Source organism: Brachycentrus maculatus, unplaced genomic scaffold, assembly GCF_059751285.1.
Source record: "Brachycentrus maculatus isolate JH-2025_06_01 unplaced genomic scaffold, ASM5975128v1 h1tg000034l, whole genome shotgun sequence".
NCBI lineage: Eukaryota > Metazoa > Arthropoda > Insecta > Trichoptera > Brachycentridae > Brachycentrus > Brachycentrus maculatus.
Window position 1 is genome coordinate 372,929 of NW_028280788.1, and position 11,429 is coordinate 384,357.

At 33.4% G+C, this 11,429-nt stretch overlaps 1 protein-coding gene across 1 annotated transcript; it reads right to left on the reverse strand.

Annotated features, from left to right (window-relative positions):
- Positions 1-659: 659 nt before the first annotated feature.
- MetRS-m (Methionyl-tRNA synthetase, mitochondrial) lies at positions 660-11,410 on the reverse strand. The gene is made up of 9 exons (XM_088274361.1): positions 11,201-11,410; positions 9,036-9,316; positions 8,299-8,418; positions 7,505-7,613; positions 6,477-6,595; positions 5,560-5,696; positions 4,565-4,770; positions 3,008-3,202; positions 660-2,201 (listed from the first exon to the last, which is right to left on the reverse strand). Exons 1-9 carry the CDS (start codon positions 11,286-11,288, stop codon positions 1,807-1,809), a joined length of 1,650 nt encoding a protein of 549 aa, XP_088130487.1. The 5' UTR covers positions 11,289-11,410; the 3' UTR covers positions 660-1,806.
- Between the last annotated feature and the right edge of the window lie 19 nt (positions 11,411-11,429).

An 11,429-nucleotide genomic window follows, 5' to 3' on the forward strand; every position in this document is an offset into this window, starting at 1 on the left:
CCATTGATTGGTGCTCGAATTTTTTAAATAAATTTAAATATATACGGGGTAATTTGTTTGCCTCCGTGGTGTAATGGTTAGCGTGTTTATCTACCGTGGTGGAGGTCCCGGGTTCAATTCCCAGGAGGTTGAAAATAAAACACGAGTGATTTTACAGTCTTAAATTAATTTGATATTACCCTGGACTAGTCCCTGAAGCACATGAGTGATCATCTTGTCTTCATGTAAGTAATGATCAAGATAACATTGCGTCAATACCCGCGTATCATTGGGTGAGGATAAGGGTGAAAGAGAAAGAATTTGTATTAAAATACAGAAATTTTGAATTCCTAAGTAATATCATACAAAATTGAAAATTCCATTTTATTTTTAGTGACTTCGATAAACCCGTTATTCTACTTTATAAAAAAATGCAATTTAAGATAACACATATTAATGTTGCAAGATTACGTTTGATTATATTTGTTTTGCCTAGATAAATTATGATTTTTAAATGTATGGGGAGACACAAAGGGTGAAAATCGGCCTAATCTTTTGTTTTTATATAGATTTAAAAAGTTTTGACAGGCTTTATGAATATGAAGATGAATGTCTTTTATTAATCCATCAATATTTCATTTAAATAATCTCCTTCTTTTTAATTTAAAAATAAAAGACTATTATAAATAAATATTTATTAAAAACAATAATAACAGAATAAACTTATTGCACATACACATTTAGAGCAATTTCTTTAACATTCGATTAAAGTCAAAGTACTTAAATAGTATTTACGTTTATTTATTAAAGTAATAATTTATTAAGTTAATTGATAAATGCTTTTCAGTCAGAGGCAGGAAACATTGAAGTGTGTGTAACATGGAAAACTTCTGAAATTTCATTACCGTTAAGTACGAGATTTCAAAAACATTTATTGGAATATTCTATCAAATGTCTAAAAACACTCAACTTACTTTATAATAACTGTACATTTTTCTTAACAATATAAATCACAGAAAATCTAAACTCACTGCTAAATAAATTATTTTATGTATGACGATATAGACCCCATCCTGCTAGAAGATTATAGATTAAGTTACGGCAGAATCATTCTAAAACATTGGAAGTAACATAAGTACTTGGTGAATTACGTTATAATAACTTATGTATGTTCATTGCAATGCAGTACATACTTGAAAACATTGCATTTTTTTTACATCTAGGGAATCGAACCCGTAGACCAATTTGGCAGTCAGACATCTAACCATATAAATCAAATAAATAAATAGTGTTACTCATAAAACCATAAATTTTTGCATAAAATAAATATATCATTGCGTTGCGTTTTTCCTAAGGCTTTCGGCCTTAGGAAAAATTTATAACATAAAAAATATTGTTTCAATTAGAATATAAAAACCTGCAATATTAGTGTTAAAATTTATATACAAATAAGTCAATCAATTGCCTGAATAGCTGCAGTAGTCTTTCAGTATTTATGGATTTTTTATTTACAGTTTCGATTGTTTGAAGATGATAAATGTTGCAATGATGATTTGATGTTTTAATGTTGAATAATTTCGAACTTATATAACAGAAAGGCAATTTCTTTAGTAATGCTGCTTTCTATTAAAATATGTCAAAAATCAATACATTTTGTGTTCATAGAAATGAGACTCATTGGCTGTGTGATAAGATGATCAAGAGTGGATGTCTCGATACATATTTGCAACTTTTTTTGAGAACGTAACCTCCACAAATGCCCATAAGGAAGAACTGTACTTGTAATAAATGGTATGATCAATTGAAAGCTTGACTGTCTTTAATTTGTCAAGAGGCATTTGCGTTCATTTCTTTATTAAGAACAATTCTTTGAAACAATACAAACTTTTCATTTGAGATGTTTCTCGTTTCCAAAATGAGGTTATTTTGCCAACTAATGTAATTCAGATGATCCCAATTTCTACAGTCTTCCGGAATGAGTAATTTATCCAGAACTTTTCCAGAAAGGGAGGGAATTATCGGCTGCAGGATGATGCTGCATATCCTGAGGGTTTCCATCGTCAGGTGCAGCACCACATCCAGATCCTTCTGACGCTCGGGAGATTTCTTGATTTCCCAGGGTTTGAGGACTTCGAAGAATAGATTGAGCGCGTGGAGAGTTGCCATAACGGCATCAACCGCCTTATAGAAGTTGTAGTTTGAATAGTGGTTGTAACAAATTGCTGCAACAAAATATATATTTTTGGTTTTATTATAATAAGCAACTATGGTAACGCTTTATTAAATAAGTCTGAGGGAAGATTTGAATCAGCATTCATTATATTGACCATTCCTATGTATGTATTACATGAGAGGATTAATTTATTTTTTGACATCCCAACATAGATATAGAATATGGAAGTCTTGCCTTTACGGGGCGTACGACCGTCATAGGCATGTTTTAATAATTATTTTACACACGTGTAACATTCACCAATTCTACCTATGATTGACAACCACACTACTCACATTCTTGGCACTTCTAATTACATATATTGATTAATTTCGAAACCAACTGTTTGAATCAACTAGAATTTCATTGGAGACATCTATGATGAGATATTAGAAGCTTTTTATTAGGCAGAAACTCTTTCATTTATATGTGAGGTCTGAATCCTGGATTATATTCACGTATTTGAGAAATGCTAGAAAATATTTTTTTCATTTTTGTTTTAGCTTACATTTTGACCAGCTAAAATTAAGTATTATCTGGTACAAAAGTAAAGATTGACAAATTTTATAAATTAAAAATATTGTTTTACTGTTATTTATTTTGTTTGTGTACTCATACCAGTAAGAGTTATTAAAATACCATTGTTTAAGGGATACGCAGATGAAATTTCATGGGCAATTAACATGTTGATAGCCCCTGGATTCCCTCATAAGGTTCCTATTCTCATTCTAGTCTAGGGAGGACAAAGCCGTGCGAAACTCCTGACAATACTGCAGCCTGTGCGGATCTATGGTGATCGAGGAGCATGTAACTTACCAGCTACATTGTCCGCAAGCTCTATTAGCTTGGACGTCACTTCCATCTCTTTGATTTTCTCGAACTCTTCGGCGTGCAGTTGCGGGAATTCCTGTCTCGGATTTAAATTGTGTCCCGTGCACCTTCCCAGCAAGTTCCCCAGAGTGTCGGCCAACTGGCTATTTATAGCGCGCACCATCTTTGTTTCACTGTAATCTGCAAAAATGAGGATATTTTTACCAATTTTATTTTTTTATTTTTTATTTATCTATTTATTTATTTATTTCATCGATACATAGATAAATTCATATTTAATTCATAGATACATCAACTATATGTATTACGGCTCTTTAGGCATGGCCTGTGTTGAGCCGAAATACTAACATGTTAATACAATTTTTTTTTAAATATTTTTTTATTATTATTATTTGTTTGTTTTTTTTTCAAATTATTAGATATGCAAACATTGGTTATCACAAAAAAAATGCAAAAATTTTCTTTTAATTTTGATAGATAACTGATTGTAACTAACTAACCATCACACCACTTAAGGTAGGCAAAGAGGATAGAATAACATACCACCCAGTCTTTGTAAACATTATTTACCTCTTCATTCATGCATATCCTCATACATACCTGCTGAATATTCCGATTCACAATCTGTTGATAATTTGACCAGTTAAAATTAAATATTATCTGGTACGAATGTAAAGATTGACAAATTTTATAAATGAAAAATATTATTTTACTGTTATTTATTTTGTTTGTGTACTCATACCTCTTTGCATACGTTATTTACCTCTTCATTCATGCATATCCTCATACATACCTGCTGAACGTTCCGATTCACAATCTGTTGACTTTTCTACTATGTATTTGGTGTATTTCATCATGCCACATCATCATTGATCTTCTTCCAACCATATTTGGATTATTATTTTTTTTATACATGCTCAAACCATTTTACATTTTTTTCTAAATGCAAGATATGAGCGTTAGAGAAAGTCTGCTATAGAGTGATGGAAACAATAGTACAAAAGTGTAAATGTGCGCAGTAGAGTGACAGAGGAGAAACCCATGCTGGCCAAGAACCAGAAGTATCAGTAAACTACTGTTGAAGTGTTGTGAAAATTTTATCTCATGAAAGTTTATCATGTTCTAAGAAGTCATTGAATTTTATTGACCATTACTGTCCAATGTCAAATCTCATTCAACATCAATTTTTTCCTCGTAGGTCCCATGCCGGATGTTATTTGACATTTTTTTCATCATTAGTATTATTTATTTAAATTCCAAGCTTACATTTTTGTCACTCGTATCTATTACAACAGTATGTGGAGCAGAGGAAAAAAGATTTTTTCCAATTGGAATGTAACTGTCTATTTAACTAGATTTTTTTTTTTGGGGGACCGGAAATGGTTAAAAGTGCTTATTTTTTCATTAATTGATTTGGCGGTCCCTTTGTGTTGAAATAAAAATAAATAGTGCTTATTATCTTTGCTTTGCATATTTTCTCTATTAAACTGTTTGAAAATTTATTCGACCGAGATTGCATTTTTAAATAAAATGATTAGTTACTGGCGTCACTGGGCATGGTCCCTTCCCGCAACAGGAAGTAGCGCAAGGCCTCCAGCCCGCCGAGGGCGTGGTACGGATTCACCACGTTGTTCAGCGACTTGGACATCTTCTGCCCCTCCACGGTCCAGTGGCCGTGGCACAGGATGGAGCGCGGGGGGTGCATTCCCATGGCCATGAGGAAGGCCGGCCAGTACAGGGCGTGGAATCTAAAAACCAGATAATAAAAGAATAAATATTTATTAAAATAAAAACTGTGCATATAGTTTTTTCCACATATATTTTATCTGACCAGTGACCGGTTTTTGTCGTTACCAATATCGTCAGACTAGTGAGAGGCTTAACAAAATTCTATGTTATATCGACGGCCTCTACGTAAAGTAATCTATCTGCAAATCTGTCACTTTTGCAGTTAGAGCTTAGAAGATTTTTTCAAAGTATTTTTTAAAATTAATTAACGGTTTTATCTTAAATTCTAAACTAGTATTATATATTCAAAAACACGATAAAATAATGTATTGAATCGTTTTAAAACTTTACGCTTTGTCAAAATTAAGTAGTTAGCATTTTAGGAGTTCAGTTAATTTTGAAAATTCGATGTAGATAGCGTCTTATACTTCTGAAAACTAGGCGTAATTTTAAAACTGAAAACTAGGCGAAAAAAATGTAGTTAAAGCACTTTACGTAGGACACGTCGATATACACAACAAGGCAGGGGTTGAAACCTTGATTTTATAATACACGAGTTATAATCAGGGATTTATTTTTAAATAAAAAAGGTCCGGGTACTCACTTCATGTCAAGCTTTTTACTAAAAAAAAATAGTTAATTACAATAACATATTTTATCATTTTGACAAATTATATTAACACAGATTGTAATTACGTAAGCGCAAACATTGTTTCGTATAATTAAAATTAAAAATGGATAGATTTTACCACAAAGTGACTGCCGAATCAAATAAAGAAATATTGCTGCCATTGAGAGTATGAACTTACTTCAGGATGTCTTTTCCGATGACATGAACATCTGCCGGCCACTTGGCAGAGCTTGTATCTGGGTAGCCGGTAACAGTGAGATAGTTGATCAGGGCATCTAGCCACACGTAAATACCCTGAGATGGATCATCCGGAACCTGAAAAATATTTAACCTCGGCTCGTAACGCTCGTCTGTGCTGAAATCTTTAGTGCATGTTGGTCTTCGGGTCAACCAAAAATCGCATGTGTTAAACTTTTTGTGTAGTTTTAAGTGTGTAAATGGTGCTATGGTGGTGAAGGGTGGTATTGTTTGCATGCTGTAGTAGTGATTGTCCTGACGAAGAGACGGGTACGTCTCGAAACCGGTAGACATAAAAATCTCGGTGAGTGGTTATATACTAATATTATTAACATTTTTGTAAAAAAACAAATTAGTAAAAATGACTAACCACAAAGTATGCTTTAAATATGAATAATATTGAGAATATGAAAAACATTGTTTTTTAAAAAGAAATTATATAGAGATAAAAAATAATATAATATATGAATCACAATTCTTTACATTTTTGGTATAGCACACAGCAGGATATTTTTTTATTAACATTGTTTGCATATTTTTGTATTAACATTAATACATTATTTGCGGGAAACGCTTAAAAACATCTTTTGCATACTGTTAGTAGAGGGCGTGAGACGCTTATGAGCATTCTATTTGTTTACTTTTGGTAGAGTGCAAGAGACACCAATAAACATTGTACAGATCGGAATTGGGTTTGCGGATACCTGGGATTAGTATACTGAGGGTCGGGCGGCAGACTGTCTGAGTATAATTAGGGTCAGGGTTGATGAAAAAACCGTCCGACAACAATGTGTTAAAACTGAGATCATACATCATTGAAGTATAGATTTTTAATATGAATAAATTGATAGAACTTACCGGAATGGCCCAACTAACTCTATTAAGAGGTCGGCTTATAGAAATATCAGGTAAATATTCTGAATTTGAGATCATATTCCTTACTATATTCTGATACTTAGCAGGTTGAATAACACCATCTAAAAATACAACATGTCATAACATGCTTGATATTTAAAAACTTACTACAGGAAGATGATTTATTGTTTTCATTTTATCAAACCTTAACACTTAATATAAAATAATAATAATAAAACCCTTATCCGCACCCCAATGGTGCATAGGGCACTGCTTCATATAAACGCAGTGTTATCTTGATCGTTTACACATGAAGGAAAGGTGATCAGCCCTCCGTTTCAGGTACCAGTCCAGGGTAATATTGAATAAATATTACAGTGAAAAAATCACTTTTATTTATTTGACCCCCCTGGGAATCGAACCCGGGACCTCCAGAACGGTAGCCGAGCGTGCTGACCATTACACTACGGAGGCGGACAAAATATATAAAAAATAAAAATAAAAACATTTAACTAACTAACAATCACACCATTGTTGAATGTTTGGAAAGACCACTCCGTCTTTTTAGCAATTGTTAACTAATCCACTTTCATGAATTTCTTTATACATACATGCTGATTTTTCCATCTCCTGATGTGTCCACATCTAAGTATTTGAAGTACTTGATCATGTCAAGTTTTCCTCGGTCTTATCCTGGTTCTATTTCCAACTACACTCCCCTTATATATTTGTTTTACCATTCTCTCCTAGCTGCACATGTCCAAACCATATCAACACACCTTTCTTAATTGTATTGATAATACTTATCTCAGCTTTGCATTCTTCCCTTGTTTCATCATTCAAACATTTATCATACATCATTTTTCTGAACATTTATTTGAGTGATTGCATTTTGACTGCATTCTGCCTAATTTTATCCCTCTTTTGCAACTCAACGCTTCCCTTCCATACATACCAGTTATAAAATTTCATATGTTAAAACACTTTATGTGCGGAAAGAGATTAACAAATTAAATTAATCTAATACATACCTTCACTTAACCAATATTGGAGATCTGATTTAAAGGAACTCAACCGAAACATATAATTTTCCTCCTGCGTCCACTCTACCGGATGTCCGGACTCAATTGACACTTTTACCTGCAATGAAAATATAAACAACTTTTATAAAATACATAACAAAAATTATAACCTTATTTTGAGCCATATATAACTGATTAAATGTATTTAATTTTTTCTTTCTTAAGACACTGTTGGCAGGTGGTGTTGTTCATCAACCCTGACCCTAATTATACTCAGACAGTCTGCCGCCCGACCCTCAGTAAACTAATCACAAGCAACCGCAAACCTAATTCCCATCTGTACAATGTTTTTTTGGCGTTTCACACCTTACCAAAAGTATGTAAAAGTGTTTCCGGCAAACAATGTGTCAATAATTCCGCGCCACCATGAGCTAAAATTCCAAATCTATCAAAATTAGAAGTCTCTCGCGTTCTACCAAAAGTAAGCAAATAGAATGCTTAAAAGCATCTCCTGCTCTCTACCAGCAGCATGTAAACACGCTTTTAAGCGTTTCCCATAAACAATGTTTGGATTAATTGTATAAAAAAGTGATCTACAGGTAAGCGACATGATGGTTGGTTAGTTAGTTAGTTAAGAAAGAAATGGATTATTCAACAAATAGTGGTATAATTTCAGAGTGGCATAATGTCAACAGTTTACCAATGATTCAATTTACAAGAGTGGGTATGTAAAAGACACTTTTGAGCATTTCCCGTGTGAATGTGATAATTAAATTTGTTAAAAAATTAAAGATTTATATTACCGTTTGACCATTTCTAGTTTCTTCCTTTAGATGTGATTCGGTTACAAATGTTTCATCGTTGACGCAATACCATCCGGAATAGTCTGAAGAATAGATATAGTCTCGAGATTTCAGCTCTTTCTAAAAAAAATGTATAAAAAATAAAAATACAAATAATAAATTAAAATATGATATTATTTATTGATTTGGCATTAACTTTGCGGAATGTTGATTGTTTGAAATTAAACACTTGTATAAGACTGCATATTGAATTTTATTTCACATGACTAGTTTCAAAACTAGTTTTATCCGCCTCTGTGGTGTAACGGTTAGCGTGTTTAGCGTGGTTAGCGTGTTAGCATGTTTACCGTTCTGGAGCTCCAGGGTTCGATTACAGGGGAGGGGGTTAAATAAATATAAGTGAATTTTTTCACCCTAATATTTATTCAACATTAACCTGACCTGGTACCTGAAACGGATGACTGATCACCCTTTCTTCGTGTGTTAAGGATCAAGATAACACTACGTTTATATGATGCAGTGCCTTATGCACCATTGGCTGCAGATAAGGGTTAGAAAGATACGTTTACGTATTGAGTTTTATTTCACACACAATTTTTTGTTGTGACCAACTGTTGATGAAAACATGTGTAGTTTTTAAACTAGTCGTGTGAAATAAAACTTAATCAGTGGACTAACACAAGTGTTTAATTTTTAATAATTAAAATACTGTCGATATTGATGCTGTTTAAAAATACCCAAAAATGTTGAACAGCCATTTTGTGTCTGTCTTCCGTGGTTCTGATGAAGTCTGTGAAGTGGACTCCGGCATCCTGGAACAGGGCTCTGTACTGACTGGATATGGTCTGGCAGTACTGGGCGGGCGGCACCCCCTGCGAGCTGGCGGCCTGCTGCACCTTGGTGCCGTGCTCGTCGGTACCTGTGCTGAAGGTGACGTGGCAAGACGGATCCACGAGTCTCTCGAACCGCTGCACGGCATCGGCAATCACCGCCGTATACAAGTGGCCGATGTGAGGCACTGCGAACAAAAGGAAGTACAGGTCAAATCTCTTTGTAGCGAACACCGAATTAACGAAATTTCCAGTATAACAAATCTGCAATTTGCCCCCAGAAAACTTCCATATAAAATGTACTGAACCAAAATTCAATGTAGCGAAGCCGATCTCAAAATAACAAACTTTTTTTTTCAAAATTTTCCAAAGTCCAAAAGAAAATTTCTGATTTTTTTAATTAAAAATTAAAAACCTATTTGAACTTGCTTTTTAATTCACTTTTTTTTCATTGCTTGTAAATTTCTTTTTTCCAATAAAGTCATACAGTTTGAAAATCATAGCTTCATTTCTGTTGTGTCCTGTAGTAGGTAGGTACCTATATTGTATTGATCACTGGCCGGAAGATCGGGTGTAATGTAACAGTAATAAATTATTTTAATTTTTTAATAAGAGTGGATAATAAAGCGATAAAATAATTTTTAAATGTGTCATATCCTATACATCCAATGTAACAAATTTTCATTGTAGCGAAATATTTTTTTGGTCCCGTGAAGTTCGTAATACCGAGATTTGACCTGTGGTAAATATAGTCCCCCCATGTCAATTCACCGCTGTGTACAAGTGACTAATATAAGGCACTGCTAACAAAAGGGAGTAGCAAATATAGTCCTCATGATATCAATTCACCACTGTGTACAAGTGACTAATATAAGGCACTGCAAACAAAAGGGAGTAGCAAATATAGTCCTCATGATATCAATTCACCACTGTGTACAAGTGACTGACGTGAGGCACTGGAAACAAAAGAGAGTAGCAAAAGTCCTTATCATTTCAATTCACCGCTACACTAAGAAATTGATGACTGTTGATGAGCGTCTAAAATAATATTCTCGTGCTTGTAATTTTATTTCTAAGAGATTGCACACTATGGGCGTTTGTCCACTCCACGGAAATACACGGAATTTTCGCTTGTGCTTTTGTCCATCTTTCTTCGGATCGGAGCTCTTGATCGGTGCGTGAACACGTTGGGCGTAAATTCGATCACGCTAAACTGTTGTAGTCGCTTTCATTTTTCAAAACCGGACTGCCGGACGGTAAAATTCCGGCTAGTGGACAAGCGGCCTATCACTCTTCAACTACAGAATTACTTTATGTAAATTCAAGCCTTATTTGTATTTAAGAATGGTTATTTTGTATGACTTAAAATGGTGACTCCCACAGTTAATAAAACAGTATAATAATATATTTATATGTTGCATGACTGGACTACCATGTACAAAATTACGACATAACTTGTCTTATGATTGTTGCATGAAAATATAATGAATAAAGAAATAAACAAATCTCTTTGTTAGGGTCTTAACTATATGTACGTACATAATTATCAAATCCCGTCACCAGTGATAAAAAATACTTGTTGGAAGTATGTTAAAATACTTGCTATTGTTAGGAAATTTAGATAAACTGATAGAATATGTATTCTTCATACTATCACTAATACTAAACAATAACAAAAAGTTGTTGGAGTTTAACAGCTTTTTGCTACTGGAGCTAGTAATGCCTCGTATCATTTTTCTGGATAATACCACGCAGCATAATAAATAATTCATAAAAATGTTCAATCAACCAAATCTGTGAATAGAGTACTACGTATGGAATACTTGACATAATTAACGGATTGTTATGAGAAATTCTGGTTTTAAATTGATTTATTTTTCCATTATTAATAGACTTTTAACAGCCTTGAATTAAAAAAAGAGAATTAATAAACCATACAAATATAATTTCTTTACATAATTAATCACATGATGCTGCCAAACACCAGTCATGAAATATTGTAATTTATATTTTATTGGTAAATATTTACATTAAGAGCTAGGTTAAGTAGACTTTCAATGCGTAATACTTACGGGCATTTACGTAATATATCGGGGTCGACACGAAAAACTGACGACCTTTTATCACATGAGAATTGAATAATATATTAGATAACTTCATATTCCTCGGTTGTTATTTTTTTAAATATGGTAAAATCGATTCGCAAATTTTAATTTCGCGAAGACAATATGACAGGAGCAGGCCATAGATTATTGACGTGACTATGTTCGAAAATAAACGTCATCATACGATCACATTCAG

Coding starts and splice junctions, on each gene's coding strand:
- MetRS-m (XM_088274361.1), bottom strand. CDS start 11,288: ATGAAGTTATCTAATATATTATTCAATTCTCATGTGATAAAAGGTCGT. Junction 8,419..9,035: donor TGGCTGTTCAACATTTTTGG/GTATTTTTAAAC, acceptor CATTTTTTTTAG/AAAGAGCTGAAATCTCGAGA. Junction 3,203..4,564: donor GACCATGCCCAGTGACGCCA/GTAACTAATCAT, acceptor TCATTTTTGCAG/ATTACAGTGAAACAAAGATG.